Genomic DNA, 25,803 nt, shown 5'->3' with positions numbered 1-25,803 from the left:
CACCAGCCAAGAGAGACGTCACCCACTTTCTACGCACGAAAAAATAACCAACGGCAGCTCCAATCCCTAGAGCACCAAAAGAGCCTACGCAGTGGCAACCATCCCCGGGACCCAAACGCACCTTGACGACCCAGTGCCTGGTGGGCGGGTGGTAGCAGAGGTTGCGCAGCACCCGGTGCAGCCTGCCCGTGTTCAGCCGGGGCTCGTCCACAAAGAGGAGCACCAGCAGACAGGCCAGGGCCTCGTGGTCCAGCAGCTGCCGCCCCCGGGCCCCTTGGGAGCCCCCCTGGCCCCCGCCGCCCCCCAGGGCCGTGGCGCCCCCCGAAGAGCCTCCGCCCCCGCCCCGGCTCGACAGGGCGTTCCAGGTCCACTGGCCCCGGTGGTGGGGCACCGTGTGGATCGTGTAGCGGGTGCCCATGCGACCAGCTGCCCACACGAGGCAAGAGAGACGCGGGAGTCAGAAGTGTGCAAACAACGCCGAGCCCTACAGCGCTGCAGGTGAGCCTACAGGTGTTTGCGAGCTCTTCAAGAAAAGCATCAAACATTGTCGAGTTTTGAGGTTACGTGCAGTGCGTCGCGGACGTTTGCGTGTCCCTCGAGCTCCAGAGAGCCGCAGAGAATCTGCGACCAGCCTACAGAATACTTCTTGTCGTTTCGGCAACGGATTACATTGAGCTCAAACTTTTGCCCATTTTTCCGCATTTTTTTTTTTCTTTTGCTCCGTCTTTGGTTTGATGAGCCAGGGAAGGTCACAAACAAAGCTTACGAAGAGGAAGACTTCACCAACTCAAACATATTGATGACAATGTAAGCGTTGTCATCAAACATTGTCAACGCTTACACTAATGACCATGTAAACGTTGACAATGTCTGTGTTTTGCTCGAGCATACTGATGACAATGTAAGCGTACTGATGACGATGCAATTTAGCAGTGCACTGACTGTTTGACATTGCCACGTGCTTAGCTTCGTCAATGTTTTGCTTACGGGGCTGTTGCCTTCCCCTGCCAAGCTATGCTGAAACTGAGGACAACGTCGTGCCGTCTTAACACCTGGCCGCCCTCACTTGGGTGGTATATTGCAGGGTTGGTAGCAAAGAGAAATGCCACCACAATCAATGGAGCTGACCTCTTACGTAACAGCAACAACTCGAAAACATCCCCAGATGTTTTTAGTACCCACCACTCAACTAAGAAGTTAAATCAAATGCACCATTATATCAATCGGTACTTCGAAACTCTGGCCTACTAAACACATCTACAAGGCAGGTCTCCATACCTACCACAACCACGCTCACTCTGAAGGTAAAATCAAATACACAAATATTCAAATCAATGTTGGAAATGCTAGTTTTTTCAGATATATCTACAGGCAGGTTTTCCCACCTACCACAACAACTCACTCTGAAGGTCAAATCGAATACACTATTATACGAATGGGTGTTGGAAATGCTAGTTTTTCAAACACATCTACAGGAAGTAGTCTTGTGCGAATAGTGGATTTTAAGTTCGAAGCGAATTCGAAGCGAATAGTGGTTTTGCCCGAATATTTTCGATTCGAATATCGAATAGTTTTCCACGCCTTTCACTACCATTGCATAATGCTTACGACGAAAACCCAGCTAAACTTGAAGGTTGTTCCACTTGTTTATTTATAAACAAAGTTTAATCTATCTATATTTATGAACTGTGACCTCAGATGGTCTGGTGTCTTGGGATGGCAAGTAAACAACGAATTTGACATAAAATGAATCCTGTAGAGATGGCCAGCTATACCCAAAGAAGTGAATTTACAAATCTTGCTATATAAAATATTCTTTCTTTAATCTCGAGTTAAAAAAGAAGGAATCGTGCATGATGAACGCAGGTTGTAAGGGCATCTCTGCCTAACATGGTATACTCGTGCATAACAGTTTAATTTTGAAACTTTTACTACAATGTAGATACAGTCATTCACAAACTTTTAATTTATTTTCGAATACAATCGGCACAGGTGCACCATCCTGCTTTGAATGTATGCTTTACTTCCAAGCACGGGATTACAATATTCATATTTCTCGAAGTGTTCATCGCGGCGGGTTACCCCATTGAGTGCGCTTCTTACCAAACACCAGTGCGCTGCGGAGAAGCAGCACCTGCAGAGCTCGCTTCCGCGGATATTGCTTCTCCGCAGTGCACCGGTGCTTGGTGAGAGGCGCACTCAACGGGGCTAACCTGCTGCAATCAACACGTCGAAAAACTCAAATAGTGCAGTTCTTCTCGAAGCGAATATTGAATAGTGTATTATTCGGAACTACTATTCGAAATCTCAAATATATGCACAACCCTAACAGGAAGGTTTCCACACCCACCAAAACCTTGCTCACTCTGAAGGTGGAATCGCATAAACTAATACTCAACTCGTCCTAGAAAATGCTAGTTTTTTTCAAACATATCTCCAGGCAGGTTCTCCCACCCACCACAACCATGCTCAGTTCGAAGGTCAAACCGAATAGTCATATTTGAATCTGCATTCGAAACTCTAGCCCATTAGAGCCCGTCTACGAGGCAGGTCTTCCCCCCGCCACCCCTCTTTCGACATTCCCGAGTCAAATGCGTCCGCAAAAGAAGGGAAGGAGGCAAGGAGCTCGCACCGGCCGAGCGCAGGATGCGGGAGAGGGCGGTGCCGCCGTGGGAGGAGAAGAAGCGCTCCTGCATCTGGCGGTGCCTGGCCTCCAGCTCACGGCGCAGAGAGTGTGCCTCCGAGGCCAGGTCGGTGGGCAGCAGGGCCAGCAGCGAGTCGTCCATGTCGGCCAGCACCTGCTGCCTCAGCCCCGGGGGCAGCGTCTGGATGAAGGACGCCGGGTCCACGGGCACGTCCGGGTTGCAGTTCTGGGCCGCCAGGCGCTGCTGCTCCGCTCGCTGCTGGGCCAGCACCTGGAAAGGATGTCGCACGGGTTTGGGAGTTTATGAGAGCTGCAGTCGGACGGATGGTGCAATGGAATATGGATTAAAGTGTGGGTGTGGCAAAAATAGAAAAGTGTGCGCTTGAGTGACTGTGTGCAAGTGCGCACGTGTGAACCAGTGCATGCGTGAGTGAGTGCACTTATGTCAGTGTTTGTGCTTGAGTGAGTGTGCATGTGCTTGGGTGAGTACATGTGTGCTTGGGTGAGTACATGTGTGCTTGGGTGAGTACATGTGTGCTCGAGTGAGTACATGTGTGCTCGAGTGAGTACATGTGTGCTCGAGTGAGTACATGTGTGCTCGAGTGAGTTAGTGTGTGCTCGAGTGAGTTAGTGTGTGCTCGAGTGAGTTAGTGTGTGCTCGAGTGAGTTAGTGTGTGCTCGAGTGAGTTAGTGTGTGCTCGAGTGAGTTAGTGTGTGCTCGAGTGAGTTAGTGTGTGCTCGAGTGAGTTAGTGTGTGCTCGAGTGAGTTAGTGTGTGCTCGAGTGAGTTAGTGTGTGCTCGAGTGAGTTAGTGTGTGCTCGAGTGAGTTAGTGTGTGCTCGAGTGAGTTAGTGTGTGCTCGAGTGAGTTAGTGTGTGCTCGAGTAAGTTAGTGTGTGCTCGGGTGAGTTAGTGTGTGCTCGGGTGAGTTAGTGTGTGCTCGGGTGAGTTAGTGTGTGCTCGGGTGAGTTAGTGTGTGCTCGGGTGAGTTAGTGTGTGCTCGGGTGAGTTAGTGTGTGCTCGGGTGAGTTAGTGTGTGCTCGGGTGAGTTAGTGTGTGCTCGGGTGAGTTAGTGTGTGCTCGGGTGAGTTAGTGTGTGCTCGGGTGAGTTAGTGTGTGCTCGGGTGAGTTAGTGTGTGCTCAAGTAAGTTAGTGTGTGCTCGAATGAGTGTATTCACCAGCAAGCGTGCACATGAGGAAGCATATACATGTGTTTGCTAACACCAGTGTGTGCAAGTTTGTGCACAGGTCAATGCAAGTTTCTGCAAAACTGAGCGCAAGTTCGTAGCCGAGCATCTGTGGAGAGAGAGAAGGGAAGGCAGTGGATGGGTGGAGACTTGCCTCCTCCTGGATGCTGGGTGGCAAAGCAGCCAGGAACTCCGGATTCACTTCCGTGAAGGTGGCAGCTCCGTCCGCCGAGGCCGCGGCTGCAGCCTGCTGCTGCTGCTGTGCTCGGGTGCGGAGCCGCTGCAGACGCAGCTGCTCCGCAATCACCTCTTGCCGAATGTTCTCCGGCAGTGCGGCCAGGAACGAAGGGTCCACACCTTCGGGGATCTCCACGTCTGTAAACGACAGTGAGCAACCCATCAGCACAACTCACATGCAACAGTGTCCCTTCCCCTTTAGAATGTCCCCTTCACCCGAAGACAGGCCACTCACCTCCGAGGATGCTGGAGTAGTCGTTGGATGCCGAAGGACCTGCCGATTCGCCTGCGCGTTGCTGCGGTGGTTGCGCGGGCACCGGCACTCCGGTATCTCTGCAGATGAAACGAGAAAGCCAGCTCAGCAAACACTCCGACAAATAATCAACCGCCTGCAAGAAAGAGTCTTCGGCTATCCACTCACCCGTCCTCCGCCGCTCCGTGGGTTGTCTCGGAGGTGACGTCATCTACAGCCGCCACAGCCTCTCTTGTGTCTGGAAACGAAAATTCAGGCTCTGTCCATCTGATAGGTCTCCGAAGCTGACCATAGCAATGTGCTCACCACAATCACTTGTAGTTTGCACGACAAGCATCCCCCAGTCATTGTGACGGGACAGAGAAACCGCTTGAGTAAACACTGTTCACACAATCTGTGCTAATGCGACACAATGATTCGCAACTCCTTTACATTTAGCAAATGTTTAGTTGATTTAAAGAAAAGTTAAACGTAAGAAAGCCAGCATACGGTGCAGCAATTTCCACGAAATGCTCCCCGATTAGTGTTGCTGAAGCCAACACAGAACATACTGCATTCGGTGCAAGACCATGTAAATGATCAAAGGAAGCCAATGCACCCACCTGGGGAGGCGGTGTCATGGTCACCCTCGTCTGTGCTGATGTTCAAGACATCTGCAACAACAAACCAATTGTTGTATTTAAAAGCAAACTTGTACCACACATTACCATCACAGTTATTGAAGTTTCAACTTCTGAGATGTGCAAAACAAGAAGAGCGAAATTATGGACGACGCTAAACAAGCACCCACCAAACATCGTACGATGTTATTGGCTGAAGCTGAGCATGTTGGTTCATTGCTTGTGAATGGGGCCAGCTGAACATGGAAAACACACAGAGAAAAAATATAACATTTGCACCGCTAATGCGAATGTTATATTTTTTCTCTGTGTGTTTTCCATGTTCAGCTGGCCCCATTCACAATCGTACGGTGCCCATTATGATTACAACTATCGGTAAATTAAGAGACAGGCAATGGTCTAGCAAATTCGGAAGCTCGTAAAGAAAACTTAAAAAGGGGCGGACACTATTTTACAAAATTTACGCCCAAGAAAATAGTATCGAGGGAGACAAAAACTTGGAGGATGCTTAACCTTCGCCTTTAAGAGTGAAATGCGATAGCGTTATAGGGCCCCATTCGCATCGCCTTCTCATTAGCTTTTCATGCTCTTTTCAAATGAATTACTTTATAAAGAGAAATAATTTGAGACATGTGATAACATTAAATTCGCATCACATGCAATGTTTTTAATCACTGTCATTCCACTCGTGACATCACGTTTTATGTGAGCGTTGGGAGTTGTTTGAAATTCCCGCGCAAGGTCATGTGGCTATGACGTCATGACCCTGTCAACCAACCGGGAGTTTCACCATCGCAACGCCACTGACGTTGACGCCGGCTTTTCTGCAAGAGAAGCTTTTTAACGCTATCACATTAAAAATTGGCAACCCAAAGAAAACCAAGACATTTTGCGCACTCTACTATCAACTTTGGCAGCTGCAACTAAGGAAATACAAAAGCCAGTAAGCAAGATTTACAGGAGTGTCCAGCGAACCACGCAAGACAGAAAACGTAACCGCCTCAAGATTCGATTGACACTGCTCATCTGGTGAAAAGCAGAACTACGCTTTGTCTAACACTTACTTGTAGCAAGACGAATGCTACGCACGCGAGGCCGGAGTCATGGGGGGCGCCAATGCAGCGCTCATGCACTGGAATCAACTGCCAAGAGCTCGTGCTCAGTACCCTTGCTCATGTTCTGTACCGCTAGTGTGGATGCTTTGTCTCATACCCGCATTGTGGACAGACAGAATCACTGCACCTCATAGAGAAGCATGGATAACCAAAAGCACGTTTCCACAGAATTCAGTCTGGGTCTCGAGGCCAGCAGACCCAAAACAGCAAGCCCACATAAAAGTTGAACAAAACATCTCGTAGCAGGTCCACGGCCGTCTCTGCACCGTCACTTCCAGGCACCTCCCCACACCCCGAAAGGCTAGACCTCGCAGCAAAACTACAGCAAAGCTGTAGTGCCGGAAAAAGAAAACCGGAGGCCAGCAGAAGGCACCACTAGGAAAAGAGGGCCGCTATCAGCCTGAATTCGCATCCTCGCCGACTGAACGCGCGTGCCAGCCAAATGCGGAGATAGCCCTCGTGTCCAATCCGAGCTTAGCATTTGCTTCTGGAAGGCGACATAAAAAGTCCAATACAGTCTTGCGATCTGGGGTTTGGCAGAATTACTCGTGCGCGAGCAAAGAGAACACACAGCCGCAACCCTTCGAACTGCCAAGCAGCAAACTGCCGCGTCACCTTCGAAGTCCTCGAAGGGAGCGCCGCCGGGGGTGGTAGCAGGGCCGCCCGCGCTGCCCGACGTGGTGGTGGTGGCGGCGGGCTCCGAGGTGTCCATGGGGCAGGGCGCCGTGCTGAAGAGGCCGCTGGCGCACGAGCTGGACTGCTGGAGGGCGCTGGTGACCGCCGACAGCGCCGTGCTGCCCAGCCCTTCCAGCCAGCTCATGGGCGGGGGCCCAATGGTCAGCGAGGGCAGGTGCACCACTGAGGACCAGAAACAGGAAACTTGGGCACAGAGCGACGAGACGCGCACTTCTACAAACACAGATCGCACCAAAAACATAGCTTAAAACAGAGTGAAAAGGATGTCCAGTCTGGGAAACGCCAAACGGACGAGCGGCAAACTGTGTTGTTTGCGGAGTCTTTGCTTATGCAAGTTGGGGCGTGCGCTCCAACTTACGTGGGTTCCGGTAATACGCCCCAAAAATGTGAGTCAAGTGGCCTCTCCGCAGTCGCACATTTCGGGCTCGCGCTCCGAGCATGCATTGGACCAGAGCGCTGCGCAAGCGCTAGGTGCAAACTTGGCGCTTGCGCTAGGTCTGCACCCGCCACTTGCGCCAAACGATGCCCAAATTTGTAGCGAACACCAGTGTTGCTCGATGCACTTTCGACGAAGGGTTAATTCAGAATTCTAAAATGTCTGTTCCGCGCAAGCTAATCCATGCTGTGGTCCTTCACCGAATGAGATCGGCGAGGAGGAGCTCCCCTAGTCCCGCCTCCAGCGAGAGCTTTCTACCTTCGACAACGCTTGGGTGCCTCGTTTGCCGCTAGCGCACGCAGCGAAAGCACGACGGAAGAGCGCGGGCCGCAGGCCGGGCGTTCGAAAGGTATGTCCTGCCGTTCTCACTCGGCGACTATGGCATTGACTCGGCTTTCTTTCGAGCCGGTCGCAGCCTCAAAACGTGGCGAGTTCTGGCGGCGAGCCGAAGAACTAGAGCCCACCTTGCGGCAAGGAGGTGGCAGGTTCAGCGGTCATCGAGAGGGCCGGACCCAGCACCCGTTCCACAATGGAGGCTGCCAGACGTTCCGTGCCCGCCAGGGACGAGTCGTTTGGCACTGCAAGTTCCGAAGGGCACGTCCGACTGGGGTCACTCACACGCGACGAACGTACGTCCCAAATTTTTGTGCCTCGGGACTTATCCCTCGTCGCGGGGAACTCTAGGGACTGGGAAAACTTAAAAACTAGTCGCAAGTTACACTTAGCGAAACGTGCAACCACCATGATGACGCAAACATTTTGGAAAGTTCCAAGCACCAGAGTTCAGATTCGAGAGAGCACAATGGTTATTTGATTGTGACGAAGCATGCACACTTTAACGTGCTGTTGCTTGCACGCGAATTGATGCAACATTTCCCGAGCATGTGAGTACTCCACAGTGGATCGTTTCGATTGCAGCCAACTAAAAAACTAAGATCTGGTAAGCATGACCATTAAAACATACAAAATTAAAGTGTGAAAAAAAAAATACTGGGTTTCGTCTTGCTGTCTAAAAATCAATAAAGGTGTCAAACTAAACTTTTTAAAGGTTCAACTAAAGAAACACTGAAGTCCCCCTACAATAATACATTTCTTACATTCAGAGCACTACATGGACGGTTCTCAAAAAAAGCAACACCCGCCGAGCTCGCTTCCGCGGGTATTGCTTCACTGCAGTGCACCAGTGCTCGGTAAGAAGCGCGCTACTACTATTCAAAATTTCGAATATTTGAACAACTTTAAATTTTATTAATGAATGAACCTGGATACTTAGATGGTCTAGAACTCGGCAAAATATTTTGGGTTTTTGAATTATCGACAAATATGAGCAAGTAGTAGTTCCTCGACTGGTCATTTTCTTGCAAATAACAAACCAGATTTTTAGTGGGGTAGTGGGCTATCAGACCGTATCCCATGAAACAGATATCGGTAAGCCTCTTCAGTGTCCCTATAAAAGACCCACACTCCGCAAGCGTCGCTCGGGATCGAGCAAAGGGCCGACTCACTTGGCTCCAGCGAGAATGCAGACTCCGCGATCTGCGAAGTCGCGGCGGTAGCGCCGGTCGCCGATGCCACATTCGTCGAGTCTCCGGTGCTGCCCGGCGCCAGCGGGTACGTCGGCAGCACCATGTCCGCGGGGGGCGGGTTAGTGTTGCGCGAGGCACCCGCCGCCGCAGTCGCCACGCCCGCCGTCACGGCGGTTGCGATGGCGCTTGCCGCCACCAACGATGATCCCACCGCCGAAGCCGCCGCCACCGCGTTGGAGCGCTCCTGCTCCTCGCTCTGGTTGTGGTTGTTGTCCTCCTTGGTGTTCTCCGAAGCCGCCGGTTGCGACTCCTGCAGCTTGCGGCGCTTCTCCCGACGCTCCGCCAGTTCCTCGTCGCGGTGCTTCTCGAGCACCTCCAGAATCGCCGGCTTCAGGCCTGGGCGCAAAAGGACAAGAGTCGCGGTTCGTTCCAACGGGCCTCCGGTCCCTTTCGGGAGGGCGGGTGGGGAAGAATATTCTAATACCATTCCAATGCGATTAGAATATCCCAACATTCGATCCGAGAATTTCCTACCCAGCACTTTGCCAGACCGAAGATTTATGCGCCAAGTCGGCAACAAGCACCCAGCCCGCCCCGGCAAACGATTAGGGATAATTGTTTTCTGGACGTGCAACCAAAATCTAATTCGCTCGAAGCGTTCTCTGAAATAAGGCTCCTTCAACTTACGGGACCGGAGCCAGCATTCCAACCAGCTTACCGAGGATCCGTTGGCCGGCAACTTGCGTCGGAGTTACCGAGATGACCACTTGGGCGTTTAGTCTGCATTCCATTTTTTTTTTTCTTCTTTTGACAATTGGGGCACAAACACATTTTCTAGCGTCGGCTATTTTTCGAGTACCCTAATTGAGTGACCGCCTCGGTAAGCTATGTGGAGCACAAATTCGTCCGCTTCTTTTGCAGGCGTTGTGGTGACGTCACAATGCCAAGTTCCAGTTCGCTCCGATTGAAGTATCAGGGGTGGAAGCGGGCTAGAGCCTTTTGTATCAGGGCTGGGAGCAGCAAAAGTCCCACTTTGGAGCAGTTTTGGAGCAGTAAAAGGCTCGCTTTAGAGCAGCTCGGGAGCAGCAAAAATAAGTTTTGTAGCCGTAGAAGTAGGTTTTGGAGCAGGTCACGGAGGTCAAACAGGTGACTAAAAGTGATTTGTTGTTTCTAAATGTGAAAATGTAGCAAAAAGATATGCATGCACATCCCAGAATAATTTTCAAGCAACATACATACACATTGTTCTATTTCTATTGCATTGAAATATGGAATATTGGCAATTTATGCAAAGGAAAGGCTTTGAGAACCATTCCGGCAGCAGGCAGTGTCATGACAGACTTTATATGGGAGGCCCCGACAATAAAAGCCTAGCTTGAGCCACGCCAGTACAAAACAGTCTACTTAATAGACCAATTGTAAACATGTATCCAGAAAACTAAACCACTGCAAGGTGTCAGATAAACTACCTTCGCTGACTACAGCTTTTGTTTAATAAAGAATACACATGTTCAATCACTACTTAAAAAGCCCTATATCAAGTTTAGTAACAAAATACAAGGCTACTGACATTTGACAAAAATTCAGATGCAAAATAAAATGTGTATTTTATATCTTTAGACCACCACAGTCACTCGTACATATGCAGCTTTAAGCATCGACTAGAAGAGCAACGCAACCTTATGTACTCCATAAAATGCTGTGCATTGCGTGTCTCCATAAAAAAAATTAAGGTACCACAACATGTTTCAGAATAAAGCAGTCCTTGCTGACCTGTTTTCATTAAATACAAATGTTCTTAATCCCTGTTCATAAAATACAGTAATCCCTACACCCAAGTTAACATACAAAGCTATATCTAATTACTTTGGATGGAAAAATATATTGTCTTAAAAATATCACATGCCACTAATACATATGCAGCATAAACACTGACTAGAAGAGCCCACAGGCTCCATGTTAAAAAAAAAAAGGGTTGTGACTAAGCTGAATCTGTGTAATTTAGATACAACTGAAGTTCACCTTTTTTTTTCAAAGTTTGAAGAGCAGAGTCAATTTCTTTTATGCGCTCGAGTACTTTGGGCAGTTTAGAGTTCACATCTCTTAGCAGGAGGTGTCCACTCCCCACCTTGTCCATGTCCTTAACTGCCTCACCCTTGCTTATGAGTTGTTGTGCACTCAGTAGAAGTGCTTTAAAAGAAGACAGTTTGAACGAGACTGAAAATGAGATGTAGCTGATCAGGCGCTGATCCCTGCGGGGCAGGCTGCCTTCTTACGTGACAAAAAGCCCACCAACTTCTCTCTACCCTACGCAACCCCCCCCCCCCCCCCCCAAACCAGAAACTTATACGAGTAGAGTGGCTATAGCAAGTTAAGGTGCGTTCTTGACAGGAATCGGCAGCGCGGGAGTGTTGTACGGCATTTCTGATGTAACCCCCACTCCTCCACGCCAAAGGAAAGAAGCAAAGAAGTGTGTAGCACTGCCAGTTAACCAACTCGCTTAAGATCGCGGGTATTGTTTTCGCCAGTGGTTTGACGGCGGTAGACAACACACGACAGTGTGCACATTCGCGCACACAATGATGGTTTTGGTTTCGTCTTGACAAGACAAAATGAGCTCGAGAACGGATGTGCCTGTGCTCGCGATTCTTCACGGCTAAGCGTCCAAATATGGTAGGCTACCAAATAACAGGTAAAGCTAGTAAAGACCACTTACTTCTGCTCATGTTAATGGCCAAGGTAGCCCACCGGTGCCGAGGCACCAACTCCCACGATCACGGCAAATCGGGACCACGGGCAACTGCATGCGCGCTCCAACCGCGCCAACCAACTATGCCCGAAACCAAACCGATGTGTTCGTATATAAACTCTTTGTAGTAAAAAACGACATCGCACTCTCGATGAACTAAAATCGACGAATCGCCCTGAGGTTAGACATGGTTCGGAGCCCCAGTCGAGTTGGTACGAGTCACCCGCAGTGACACCTAAGCAAAAGTACCCACCTCATGGTGGCCCGTGGCCAACCGTTTTCCACTAAATTTAAAGAAAACACACAAAAAAAAAAAAAAAAAAAGTTGAAATTGGCGTTTTGGAGCAGGCTGGCGCAGGGAAGTGAATTGGCGCAGGGTGGCGCAATTGGCGCAGCGCTTCCACCCCTGAAGTATACAGTCGCCGACCGATTATTCGGACTTTGCAGGGACCGAAAAAAACGTCCGAAGAATAGAGCAGTCCGAAAAATCAGAAGACTGAAAAACTTTCCTTCATTACTTGCAAGCGGGATTTAAAAAGCCGTAAATAGTGCCTTGCTTCAGGTTACGCCTCCGCTTGCCTTCGGCAACTTTCTGTTAGCTTGAGAATCGCTGTCACCTTTTCTAGCGTTATGGTCGAGTACTTTTTGCGCTTCTTAAAGACACATCGCGGCGGCAGAAAAGCAGACGGGGCCATGACATCCAAGCCAGCGTAGTACGAAAGAGATGAGAGGCGCAAATCCACAAGCGCAAAATGGCAACTGGCAACGCGAAAGTTGGGCGGAGGCACGAAGGGATGGAAGGAAACAAAGCAAAATCATAAAACTGATGATGATGATGATGATGTTCAGCCAAATAGGAAAAAAAGGGGGATAGCATAACGTCACCTAGCGGTAGAACTCGGGAGTACTCAAGTACCACTGCCAAACCAAGCCAATCCATTTGCAGCCAACATAGAACTCAAAATGGCCGCTTCTCGGTAGTGTTTCCCGCTGATCACTCGCGACGATTTTGTCCGAATAATCAAACTTTCGGACTTCAAACTGTCCAAAATATTGGTCGTGAATATGCACTATTTCTATGGGGTAAGTGACGGTTCCTCCTTTAGGTCCGAAATATCGAACAAGTCCGAATTATCGGAGTCCAAAAAAACGGTCGGCGACTGTAGTGGGTAGACCTCAAAACGGCTTGCTTTGAGGTCTGCTAACCATCCTTCAATCGGAGCTCGGTGTTCCGAAGTCGCCACAAGCCCCGCAAAAGCAGAACACTAGCTTGCGCGTAATCTCACCTGCCACACAGTCGTGCATGCTGTCCCCGTCGAGAACTCGAGACTCCTCCGTCCACCGCACCAGAGCCGTCGGAATGTTGGCCAAAGTCCCCGTGCCGCCGCTCGACACGAAAGTCGCTTGATCCTGTTGAGAAGAGGGACAGCCTCCGGTCAGCACGTGGCTGAGAAACTGCGTCGCATCACGGACACAATGCGAAACACTCGGCCCAGGGACTCAACGGCGTACAACTGGGATTCAGTGTTTTAGGCATTCGTTTTAAAGCGACGGCTTTGGGGAGGTCGTGTCGCAGAAAGGCCGGCGTCGGATAGCGAAATCCTGATTGGTCGATAGGGTCACGACGTCGAAGCCACATGACCTTGCAGGTGAATGTGAAATGACCCACGACGCTCACGTGACGTCACGCGTGAAATGAGTGATCAAAACATGACGTGTAAGGCGGATTAAAGGTCGCCACACGTCTAAGATGATTTCATTTTATAAAGTAATTCATTTGCCCTTGGGGGGGAAACTACCCAGGAAACAAAATTTCACGCAAAAGAAGTTGGTTTTGGAAAATGCTATTTCTACATCCACCAACATTTGGAGAGTATTCCTAGTTTTACTCATTGCCACTGCATAGTTATTTTTTTATAAATTATGTTCAGTACACCCATGCTAAAGGAAGGGGCTCGAGCACTTTGAAAGCGTTTTTCTCTGTTCCCACTTTTTGGCATAAATTTCACTTTAGGAAACACAATCCTAATGGGACAAAAAGAAACGCTCACTCATTGTTTTTCTTAACTGGAATTTAATGGACAATGCAACTGTGGAATTGTTCTTTACTTTGAGAGTGTCTTTTATAAAATATGCTAAGATAATGTCGATGTCATAAAAGGCAAAAACAGTTTACATTTTTCAGCGTCATCTCAGCACAAAATAAATTATTTTTCTGAAATTTTGATTTCAAAGTTGCACTTTCCAGGCCTTCTTCTGCGTATTTAGTAAAAAAAAAAAAAAAAAAAACAAGATGTTGGGTGTTACATTTGTTTTTGAACTATAGTTATTCAAGACAATGTCAGAGTGTTCCTAATAAAATGGACCATAACATATTTCACGATTAATGTACAGAGATGAAACTTTGCTCTCTATTCTGCCGTGCAACTGCCAGTATATATGGCAAATTTCATTCCTATCAAAGCAAAGGTTCAAAGGCTGACCCTTTTGGGTAGTGTCCTCCCTTGAAGAAAATATCCGAAGAAGTTTAGGCGGACACGAGTTCCCGCGTGTCGGTATTCACAAGAAACACGAAAGCCTACATAGACCGCAAGACAGAGTCTTCGAGTGTAGCGTCGCAGCTGTCCAGAACCAGCTTTGCCTTCGTCGTCGGTCAAGACCTGGACGGACTAGGCATCGCCGAGGTCAAAAACCGAGGGCCCTTTTGCACAACGACGGGCGGATTACTGCACCTGTATCTCGAAGAGGTCCTCGTCCGTGGCGAGAATCCTAAAGTCGCTGTTGGCAAACACCACCCGCGTCTGGGCGGTCGACGACGCCACCGGGTTGAAGGTGGATGTCAACTGCAGGATGTCCTGGGCAGTGTTCGGGCCCAGCAGCCTGCCAGACACAAAAAGAAACATCCACGTTTTAGTATTTCTGCCTCTACCACAGTTTGTGAATGCTTGTCGCAACTATTCCCTTATCCCAATCGGAATCTACGCGGCACACCTTGGGAGCCGAGTTCGATCGAAACTCGGCTCCTAAGGTGTGCCTGCGTCGCAGACTCAAAACGGCAAGCTTTTGCGAGATGTCCTTTTGCCTTTCAGGATGGCCAATGTTCGGTCAATGGGCAAGCCCAGGTCGGATTTGTTTGATTTCGGCAAGCTTAGGACGGGTAGGGTGAAGCTAGATTTGCGGAGCATAAATGAGCCTTACGTAGGCACGACCTTACCTCGCCAACTGCCCGTCCGAGTCGGCATTTCCCTATGCAAGTGCCCATTCGGCATAGAGTATGTAACAGCTTAAAAGGTACTTGGCTCAAAGAACACCCTGCTTAGTGTAAGTCCGAGCTAGTCTATGCCTAACGGACACAACGGCTGGCTCGGACATTTGCGTTGGAATGCAACCAAGCGAGTGACGACCGTTTTTAACTGCTTACGACCAGGCAATTGAGATTCTTGTAATATGTTGTAGCAAAACGCAAAAGGTCATAATTTGGGTTCCACATTTTCAGGATTAATTTTTTTTATATTTCGGAGGTAAATTTTTCTTTTTAGAGTTAACATTTTCCCCTTAAATTAGATGTTCTCCAATATAAAAGTTTGGTGACAAAAAAAAAAAAATTAAGGTTTATCGGGGGCTTGCATTGAAAAAAGGATATGGGTTTCGCAACCTCTGGGGAACATACGTAATGAAGACGGTCACACTCAAACATAAATGTGTGAACCAGGCCTAAGTCACATTGTACTGGGCCCGTTGCAAAGGCCCCGAGGCACCCACCTCTGCAGGATGGCGGGCGGGTTGGGGTGTCGGTTGGCGTACACGTGCCAGGTGCCGGAGCCGCCGGGTCCCGCCCCGTGGGCGGTGCCTTGCGCCCGGTAGCCCCTGGGCCGCCGGTGCAGCCGGGATGAAGGGCCGCCTCCCTGGGGGTCGCCGTGGCGCACCAGCAGCGGGTGGGTGCTCGCCACCGTGCCCGGCGGAGGAGGGATCGAGGGGCCTGCACGCGCAGACTCCACGCATTAGTAGAGCGCTCCCCCTGCCAGGTTCGCCTCGTATGAAACAAAGCTTGAAATGACCACTGGTCTTGCTGCACCACTTTACGCAGACAGTGCCAATGCTTCCTTTTTTTTGAAGGCCTACTCATTACAAACAGTTTGTCCTAAAACATCTAGTCATATGTATGGCATGTCGCAGATGAATCGGGACAAACCATCTTGTGTCAGCACGAGGTCGCGTTCTCATACATTTAGCCAGAGATCGTCCTAGAAACAGAAGCGGTCAAACGTGCAACAGCGTAAGGGTCAGATCTCCTATGGCGCCACAGTCCCACTCGAGCGGCACCACCAGGCAATGAAACAGCCCAGAAAGTCCCAACCCCAGCAATACCACCGTGGCAGCTAGACAGAGAGGTTACACGAGCTCCGAGGTGCTCGAACGGCTCACCCAGCGTGCAGAACACCGACCCATTCCAAGCACCGTGCAATAAATCAAGCCTTACTCCCAAATCTTTGATGCTACTCCAAAGCTTTAGCATTCCCGCAACCTTTCCCAAATTCACCCTCGGTCGTTGGAAGGAGCTCTATCAGCCTAGGAACCAAAGCTACATCGAATATAAGGAACTGAAACCATTTTTCTTTCCCGTTGACCTCTTGATCGCGCCATGAACTCGAAAGACAAGGACTTACTGCTTGTCTCGGCGCCGTTGTTGCTCTCGTCCGGAACAATGGGCAACTGGTACGTTCGAATGCCTTCAGAGCCCCCAAACATGATCGAAGTCCCTGCGAGGAAAACCCCGAGTTCATCAAAGCTTCGACGCACCTTCAACAAACGGTTGCAACTCGATCGCAACTACAAACGCCTAGACCCCAAAAACGGTAGGCAGTGTAGCTGGCACCGAAAAGCACGGCGCCACACGCAGCACTGCGCCATCTTTCAACCAGCCGTCCCCTTGTGTCCCGCATTAGCTCGGCGGCAGTGTCGCACGCTCTACGCGCAATGCCGCGGCGAGACTGCGGTGCCTCCCATCCACCTGTCTTCAAACCAAGAACCGTTACGCGTGGACTAATTGTCGCCTCTGACCCGCCATAAGATTCAATTCTATCCGTCGGCACCTTGCACTCAAAGTTTCGATACGAATCACAGCAAGAGAGGCAGAAGAGACTTTCCCTTAATTAATATAACTCCTAACTAATCGGGTGTGGTACACAAAGCTGAACTTGAGATCGGCACTTTCAGGGGAAAATAGGGACAATTCCCCAAGTCATGCTGGAAATAGGGACAATTCCTCGTTTCACACTTTGAACATTCACACCCGAAATACGATCAACTCCCATTTCACAACCGAACAAAGTATATAGAGAGTTCTTTGTATTTCAGGTGTGAAATAGAGGACTTTCCCTGTTCGAGGTGCGGAATCGGAAATTGCCCCAATTCCAGTATAAAATTGGGAATCGCTCCCATTTACGGCACAATTCCCCTTCCCTCTCTCAAAATAGGGGAAATTATTATTTGCAGTCACGGCAGATTTATTATTCCAAGTTTGAGCATCCAAAAAAGTCTACGCCACTCCTTTTGGCATCACCTCGAGTCGGAGCTCCGCCGGAGTTGCGCATGTACCTCGTGGGTATGTTACGGGACGCCCCCTGCACCCTTTCCCACCAAAACAAGGCTCGGCTAGAAAAGAGGCCCGCTCACCGGACGACGGGAAGACCTCCTCAAAGTGGAAGAAGAGGTTGTCGTCCCGGTCCTGCATGCGGAACAGGGCCTCCTCCAGATCCTGGTACTCCTGCAAATTAAGAACCCCGATGCCAGAATGCACGCACCCCACGAAGGGCACAAAGATGCCGCCAGCACCACGGAGGGTGCCATGCCCCCCGACCGCCCCACCTCGCGGTGAATCCACCCGCCTGTGCGATCGGGAAAAAGAAAGACAACTGTAAAGCACCTTCTCGTGTTGGCTCGGATCGGCTTAGAGACAAGCAAAGTCCAGATTACCCACCACCTTCCACATAGCCTTGAGAAGCACTGTGCACTTACAAGTCGAAATACAGGTTCTTGCAAGACTATGCAGTCATTGAGCAAACTGAGACTTAACTTTGGAACGATACAAAACACCGTCCGTGCAGTTTGGCTCAGATCAGCTTAGAAGCAAGCCAATCACGACTATTTAAAAGCATCTACAAAAACTTCAAGCACCGTGCATACTATCGAAGTCTGAATAATCCAAGTCCTCGGAAGGGCGCCCCAATCAAGAGACCCCTCTAAACGCTAACCAAACTGCCATCATTGCTCCGTCGTTGTGCAAAAACGAAGGCACCAGTAGCATTCCACTCGTCACAGTGCCAAAGGTGCCTCAGTCTTTGAGAGAACCACAGTCCTCACCTCCTCGTCTTCGTCGTCGTCCTCTTCCGCCTCGTCAACGTCGTCCTCGTTTTCTTCGTCCTGCTCTCCCTCGTCTTCCTCGCTCCTGCCGGAGTCGGAGTTGCTCTCGGAGTCAGTCGTTTCTTGGTGGGCCTCCTCCACTGTGAGGCAGGGGACAACGTAAAACTTGACCCTTCCCTTTCTCAACAATTCATCTGTAGAGCTGAGTATTACAGTATGCCGCAATGATTTGAGCTCCAATATTTCGTAATTCTGGTTAATTCGAACAAAATTTCAAAATTTTGGGTTGTCCCACTAAGTTTTTAATGCACACAGGTATTTATAAGCCACTTATTGTATTTTCCGGACTATAAGTCGCACCCATGTATAAGTCACAGTTCCAAATATTGAGCAGTTTTCGTTGGGGGTGTGCGAATATTCAAAACTTCGAGTACTTTGCGTAGTATGAATAGCGCAAACTCGCTTACTAGTGTGAACTTGCGGTTGAGTTACCTGTTTTGTTTTTGGACTGTGCAGTATGGTTTTAAGCTTGGCAAACCCAAAAAGCCAACCCAAGTGCCTTTTTTTGGTGTGTGAAGCACTGGAAAGTTATTTGCACGCGGTATCGCGATCTGTCCTTTGCTTGCCAGAATGTCTGGATTGCAGAGTTGGCGAAGTGGCCGTGGCACAAATGTTGCGATAGATTTGATCAACGACTACGATTTGCAATGGCACTTGCATCGTCGTGAGCACAAATGCGACGGACCACATTCACTACAATCCTTCCTACAGTCACTACAGCAGCCAAGGTGCTATGGATTCGGATATGGATTTACAGCCGACTTCAGCTATCGGCGATATCTGGCTCGTGTTATTTTCCGCTTGATTTTCCGGTTCATCAGTTTGAAAGTATTCTTTTTGTTATTTATTTCTACTCATTTTCACACTTAAAAGTAAGACTTGCTCCCTCTGCCAAAAAAAAACAAACAATGTATTCTTAATTTATTGCTTCTTTGAGGCGCCTTCTATCGGCACACGGAAAGAGATGCCGCAAAGTCCGTGCAGCTGCGTGGCGAGGTCTCCAACTCAGCAGTGGCCAGCCGATGCACATGACATTTGTCTTATTGCAATTAAAATAACCTTTTCATAAATGTTTGTTGGAAAAAAAATTGCAGTTGTTTTGATTGAGCATTCTTCTTTAATTCACATCAAATAAAAATATTAGTTTTCAAAAATGTTCTTATTCGAAACTACTATTCATATTCGAAAATATTCTATTCGATTCGTAAGCTTTATTATTCATTTCGATTCGCTTCGGAAGATTTTGATATTTGCACACCTCTAGTTTCCGCAGGAAAATTGGTATATAAGTTGCACCTTTGTACAAGTCTCACCTCTTTGCATGCTTCACGCAATGAGTTTTTTCGTTTTACACGGATCAGTATCACAAAATCGGAGTTCCGCACAATCGGCTAGTTCACACACACCATTTGATGCGCAACAACTTCCGACGTTTCCACTCGCGAGAAATGCCCATAGCACGGCACTGCCTGGCGAAGGCTATCGAGTGTTTCGCAGCAAAAGGACCTAAGCACGCAGAAGGAGAAAGTAGTCGGCTTTATTAGAGTGCACACATGCCGAGCGAACGGACGTTTACGTGCCATACGCTCGTGAATCAAGCTTGGGACCACTAGAACGAGCCTAGGCCAAGTTGCAGAGACGACGCAAGCAGTGTAGAAGAGTGCGGCGACAGGAGCGCCTCTTGGAAGGGGCAACACCACCTATGGCTACATACTTATGGGACTCTATGAAAGATGGCACATAAAAAAATAATGTCTCACCATGGATTAAAAAAAAAAAGCATATAAGTCGCATTGTTGTATAAAATGCATCAAGAAAAATGTTTGGAAAATACTGTGACCTATGTACCAAAAACTACTGTAATTCGAACGGCATTTTTTTGCAATTAATATTTTTGTTTACGCGGCCCGGTTGAGCGCGCATCTTTCTGAGCACTGGCGCTTCGCAGGCAAGCCACACCCGCGAAGCTCGTTTCCAAGCGTGTTTCTTCTCCGCGGTGCATCGCTGCTTGGTAAGAAGCGCGTTCAACGAGGCTAATAGTCCACAAAAATCTTTTTTGACGGATGAGCACACTTAATTTTGTTTTGAGGTGTCATGTGCTGCCTAAACAGTTCACGATAGATAACATTCTTGAGGAATGGCTAAACTTGTCTAATACAACTCACCAACGTGTCATGTGTGGAATATGGGCCGGCACAAACAAAATAATCAAATATCTGCTTTGTATGTGCCGCCATTCGCACAACGAATCGCATCCTCCTGCATCACATTTAGAAGGATTTCCGATAAATTCAAACGAAATCCTGGAGTTTAAATCAACGACGGTCTACTGTACACGGTACGGAGGCCCGCAGAAACGACAATTCACTCACTGTCGCGAGAGATCATGTCCCGAGCGATCATCTGCGAGTCGTGCTCCTCTTCCGTCTCCCTAAGCGCCAGCTCCGCACGAGCGGAGAGGGTGCCATCTGGAAACGGAAGAACGCCACAGCCTCTGCCTTACGCACCTCCAGAGCACGCCAGAGAGTAACAAATGCATTTGATCCCACGGACAAAAAATGGTATACAAAAAACGAGTTTCCGCACCATACTTTGGAGCCTGTGGCAGACTTGGCTCTTGGATTATGCGGATACAACGAACTGAGGGGGAGGAGACGAGAGCAATGGGGGAGTGTCGGAGCAACCCCCTCTGGTTGGAACGATTAGTGGGTACAGGTACTTTGCTGATCATTCCAACCAGAGCTCGGAGCACCGACGTGCCCTGCGCGTTCTCGTCGCCTCCTCTCCCTTACGTGATGCGCTCACCGGACGTGGTCACGTGGTTAACCGCACGCTTCCCGCACCTGGCATAACCGGGGTTTCTCTCTTCTTCGCGACTCTCCCATTTTGCACGGTGGTAGAGCGCCTGGCTTGGGATCGCAGGGTCGGGAGTTCGATTCCGTTAGGGTCGAGTTTAGAGTTTCGTGCTTTCCTCTCGATTAATTGCTATTCCTTCTCAATTACGCGTTTTTTTTAATGATTGTCCTCTGTGGTACGTGTGGCACGTTTCTTAGCGATTCCCGCAACGTCCCGTCGCATCTTCTTCGGAGACTTCAAACCCCAAACACGTTCCGCGATTAAAAAAAAAAGCTCTACAATGCAAAGTTATCCTGCAACAAGGGTAGTTATCCTGCAATAAGCGTAGGTCTTCAACAGATGGCTACGTGGGTTCCGCGAATAACCTCTTAGCACTCCACTAGCACTACTCGAGCAGACGCAGACGGAAACGCCACTACGCTACGCGACAGGCATCGCAACGAATGCCAGAAAATTTGTAAGTACATTACATAGTAGAGACGACAAAGACAACTGCACTCAACGGCGCTTGCCTCTGCTCTGCAATGAACGCAAGTACCCTTAGGCAGGGTCGGGAGTATGGCATTTCGCGTCCCTCATTGAGGGACGCGAAATGCCAAAATGTTGAAAGTGCAAATTCCATTAGGCTGAGAGAAAAAGAAAAAGAAGAATTGTAGTTGGTATTTTTTAATTTACTCGCAGCTAAGGACGAAATGCTACAAGGGCCAGTCCAGTTTGTAGGTCATTTACAATGAAGTAACTACAGACAAATCTTTTGTGTTGCGAGTAGAGCATCTCGGCAGTCTTCTAGGATTGCATGGAACACATCCTGAATATTGCCAGCAACAGAATAATGAGAAATAGAAAGAAAAAAGGAAAGCAATTTCAGTCAAGACAATTTGGGGCTCGTCCACTTACCGAGAACGGGAGTGTCGTCTTGGTTCCGGTCCAAAAGAGCATCCACAATACCCTCGAGGTCCACACTGTCAGCCTCATTCTAAAAAAGAAAAAGAGGTAGGGGTGTGCAAATAATTACAATTTTCTAATATAAATCGAACATGGAGAAAAAAAAATACTAACTTCGAATATGGAATATCTGTGCAATAATAAGAAATGTTGACAACCCTCCTCCTTTGCAATTTGGGCTGCTTCCTCTGTTGAACCATTATCAGTGTTTCTTTTATATTCTTCCATCAATAAGGGGCATTGTTTTAGGTGGTCTTGGAGCGTTGCGATGGTTCCCGTTGGTCTTTCAAGAACACTTCTGTATGTGGTTTTTCCCATTAGCGTTTGAAGAACACTTCTCTACGACACATTTGCCAACGGCGCGAGTTTTGTGCGGTACTGTCAGTGATGACTTTTTCCGGCTTTCGTTCCCTGCTCGCTCGGTGGCTCGTCAACTGTGGTCGAGGCCCATACCCAGAGAACATATTCAAACAAGGACAGTACCAGCATTAGCTAGAGCGGCTAGGCTTACAAATTGCCAAACAAAGCGCATGATGCAGTGGTAGCCACCTTGTCTGGCTTGAGTTGTCATATATGGCGATGCAACATTCTTATAGACTTTTTTTCTTTAATTTCCAAACATTTATAAATATTTTGAAAAAACATTCTCGAGATGAACTCAATATTTTGTCTATTTTTATTATGCAAAGAATACATAAAGCATATCGCTAAAAAAAACACTATGCAACTTGTTCGATAAAAGAAAAAAAATATATCAAAACTACCACTCTCTGGTGGGGCAGATGACAGAGTTTTGACCGAGTTTTACGCAAAACAGCAACAGAACCGACACAGAACGAATAGTGAATGCATCATGCATAGATTTCGGTGAATAGGCAATCTCCGAAATGCTTCGGAGCGTCCGGGGAAGACAAAAATATTCCTTATTCACCCGAATGTTCGGAGGCCCGTCCAAACATTCACCGCCTTTCGAGCATTCGGCTGCAGCCGAACATTCGGGAAATTCCAAACACCAGATTCTCGAATCGAACATGCGTCGAATAGCGAAAATATTCTATTTGCATTCGAAATTCTGAACGTTCGCACGCACCCTCACAATGAGACGACTCTCCCAAGCACGACGCCATGACCCACGCATTTCACGAAACGCCCGCACTGCAAAGTGCCGTCGCGTGCGCATCCACGCAAACGTACAGAGACGCAAAACACTCACGCATTCACGAGACATACAAACTCTGCCACACACGATCACGGCGGCCGGAATGAGTCTCCCGACCGGCACCTTCCGCGTCCCATCCCGTTCGTACACGAAGAGCGAGGCGGCAACGAGCGACGTCGCGCAAGACGGCCGTCGTGTCGGACGTCACAATCCCCCCAGTTTGTGCTTGAAGTCCCAGCAAAAAGAGTGAGCGAATGCGTGTCGCCGTCGTCCTGACCCCTGGCCGCGAAAGCTTCTGCGGATCGTCAGGCTGGAGGGTGAACTGCGACAAAACGCGCCCGCCACGTTCCCCGCCACTGCCGCAACAGCACGACGCTTCTCCGTCGTCGTCGGGCAGAAATGAAGGGACCACTTTCTGGGAAGCGGTCACACGTGAGGAAGCGTCCCAGGCATCGTACGCGCGACGAAGTGGATGGTCCAACTCACCAGGACAGCGCCGCCATCGCTGCAGACGACCACCGTTTCCTCGGGCACCGCATGAGCTGCGCCACAAGAAATGCGCCACCGTAACCACGATGGTCGGCCACCCAAATGGAATCGCAAACTCAAATAGCGGGCGTTTCGCTTGTTAGAGGAAATATCTTTACGGTGCAATCCCCTAACTACAACACCACGTATAACGACGCAAGGTCTAGCCTGTTTATAACAAAGTCGGCGGGAAATAAACCACTTCGCTATATTCACTATTTCATTAAAACCAAAATAAATATATAACAAGGCCTCGCACGACTGACTTGTCATATCGGTCGGAGAAAAACAGTCTTTAGACGTGTTCGAAGCATGGCAAGAAACTATGCCGTCCTGTGTGCAGCAACCACAGCATCTTTTGTATGACGCATAAGCAGTACGACTGGTTTAAATCACGTCGTAATGAACGTCTAGGACAGCACAGTTTACTTTTCGCTCGGTACCGTAACTGCGTGCACATGCTGCCGAGCGTACTTCCGGCTAGTCACGATGCCCGTTCCCGCGACCGAAGGGGGAAGCCCTGCTCACATTCGCTGTCGGTGTTGTCGTCCACCGTGGCGTCTCCGTAGGCATTGGTGGCGTCCGATGAGCTCATTTCTGCATTCTGGCTGCCAATTGCTGTTGCGGAAATAGAAAGGAAGCAAAACAACCGCGACAATTATTTTCCTCCCCCTTCGAAAAGCTCACCCGAGGTCCCATTTCGGTCCCGGCGAGAGCGAGGGCTTTCTTGGCTGCCAATAGACCATATGTGAAATGTAGAGCGCCATCTAGTAGCACGTTTCAAACTATGCCCGCCATCTTGGTAGCAGCAAGAAAACGAAACTGGTGACCCAAACAACAAAAGACCCTATGTAAACAAACGATCGCACTTCGTGCGAGAGATGCAATGCCAACGCGTCGCTGCGTTCCGCTGCGGATGCAACGATAAACCTTCGATTCGTGCGTGACTGGAATGCAAACGTAAACAGGGTTCACAATTTTTTCCTATTTTTATTCGTTACTTGAGACGCAGCTTTTGACGAAAACAATCTGTGACAACGTGAAGAAACGTGCGGACGTTATCGCGTGGCATGAAGTTATTTACAACTATTGAACTGGGTGCTAATCTTTTCACAAAGTTGTACCAAATTTGTTTCTGAACTTTTTTTTTTTTTCTTTTTTGATGCATGCTGTTGTGTTGGTTTGCATTTTTCTTGACGCGCAAGCAGCGCAGTGCATGCGGACGAGACCAAGGCTGTTATGCGAGGCAAAAAGACGAGTTTAAATAATCTACACCACCAACCATAACTGAAGATCCGTATGGTTAACAGTGAACAACAAAAGCTGAAAGCACCACAGAACCCTCATTTTAACGTCATATATTAAAAAAAAATTAATTACTTTGGAAAGCTAGAAAACAATCCGATTGCTTTGAAGCGATTTCTGTACATTTGATCTGGCGTTGGTAAACGAGGTTTGTAGAAAACCTCTTGAATATTTAAAGAGCGGTCATGTAGAATAGAAAACACAACAGATACAGACGTGTCTGTTTGTTCAACACTCGGAGAGAAGGGATTTTCCGGTCTTTTCTGTCGAGCGCCGCCACGTTCAACTTAGGTTCATCGCAGTGGCTAAAACTCTGCGACAGCGAAAGCTTCTGTTGCGGATGTTGACTGAAACAACATGAGCAGTGCCAACTTCATTTCACAATCTCCTTTTCTTTTTTTTTTCTTTTTTGTCACAGGCAAGGTAAAAATTTTGTTTAGTGCAAATAAGCTCGGGGAGTAGTTTTGAGAAACTGAATGCAGTTATTCTGCAAGGATCAAACAAATCTTCATTAATAGCACAACATCCGTCAACAGTGCTTGAGGTCAATGCTATCTGAAACCAATTGGAGCTCTTTGCAATGCCTGAAAAATATTGCCCAGGGTAGTTTTCTTAAATAAAAAAACTTCCGCCAAAAAAAAAAAAAAAAAAAAAAAAAAAAAAAAAAAAAAAACTAACTCTGAGCTGCACGTATCGTAAAAAGAATTGAAACTGTCCTCAGAGATGAAAGGCATGACGGCCTAGTCCTCCGTCCATGTTGGGTGATCAGAAGTCGGAAAACAATCAAGTTTCCGAATCGCACTTAGTGGTGGAGCGTCCATGCTCTGAAAATGCTAAGAAACCAAAACTCAAGATACTCGACGCTACCAAGATGGCCGCGTGCAGTGTTGCCAGACCAGAAAGCAGTTTCGCACATCGTCTAGTGGATGTGCCGTCCCAGCATTCGGCACGGCGAGCCTCATGAACCGATCGGAAATTTCTCGCCAGCTTCAGAGTCTATGATGGGGCACTAGATATTTTAGCGAGCACTTGTTGCCGACACGTGGACGGCGAGAGGTGTCGCAGCGTCCTATGTGCCCGTGCCGAGGGTTTCGTTATACACCCATGAATTTTTACTTCTGTACGG

The 25,803-nt window shown here is 48.6% G+C and overlaps 1 protein-coding gene across 1 annotated transcript in view; it reads right to left on the bottom strand.

Annotated features, from left to right (window-relative positions):
• Positions 1-25,803, bottom strand: part of LOC8025915 (E3 ubiquitin-protein ligase HUWE1) — a 105,402-nt gene that overhangs the window by 15,833 nt on the left and 63,766 nt on the right. The window contains exons 46-64 of the mRNA XM_042286921.1: positions 23,901-23,990; positions 23,331-23,386; positions 21,638-21,716; positions 20,257-20,352; positions 17,825-17,964; positions 17,138-17,228; positions 16,129-16,221; positions 15,224-15,440; positions 14,194-14,341; positions 12,748-12,871; positions 8,692-9,108; positions 7,651-7,764; positions 6,670-6,912; positions 4,922-4,972; positions 4,488-4,557; positions 4,302-4,399; positions 3,984-4,204; positions 2,633-2,915; positions 122-426 (exon numbers count right to left, since the gene is read on the bottom strand). Of these exons, the coding sequence (XP_042142855.1) occupies positions 122-426; positions 2,633-2,915; positions 3,984-4,204; positions 4,302-4,399; positions 4,488-4,557; positions 4,922-4,972; positions 6,670-6,912; positions 7,651-7,764; positions 8,692-9,108; positions 12,748-12,871; positions 14,194-14,341; positions 15,224-15,440; positions 16,129-16,221; positions 17,138-17,228; positions 17,825-17,964; positions 20,257-20,352; positions 21,638-21,716; positions 23,331-23,386; positions 23,901-23,990 (2,936 nt within the window). The remainder of the gene's footprint in view (positions 1-121; positions 427-2,632; positions 2,916-3,983; positions 4,205-4,301; positions 4,400-4,487; positions 4,558-4,921; positions 4,973-6,669; positions 6,913-7,650; positions 7,765-8,691; positions 9,109-12,747; positions 12,872-14,193; positions 14,342-15,223; positions 15,441-16,128; positions 16,222-17,137; positions 17,229-17,824; positions 17,965-20,256; positions 20,353-21,637; positions 21,717-23,330; positions 23,387-23,900; positions 23,991-25,803) is intronic.

This window comes from Ixodes scapularis, unplaced genomic scaffold (genome assembly GCF_016920785.2).
Source record: "Ixodes scapularis isolate PalLabHiFi unplaced genomic scaffold, ASM1692078v2 PGA_scaffold8__174_contigs__length_109621045, whole genome shotgun sequence".
Taxonomy (NCBI): Eukaryota; Metazoa; Arthropoda; class Arachnida; order Ixodida; family Ixodidae; genus Ixodes; species Ixodes scapularis.
The sequence above is the reverse complement of the archived record's forward strand: the minus strand, read 5'-3'. Positions and strand labels throughout refer to the sequence as shown.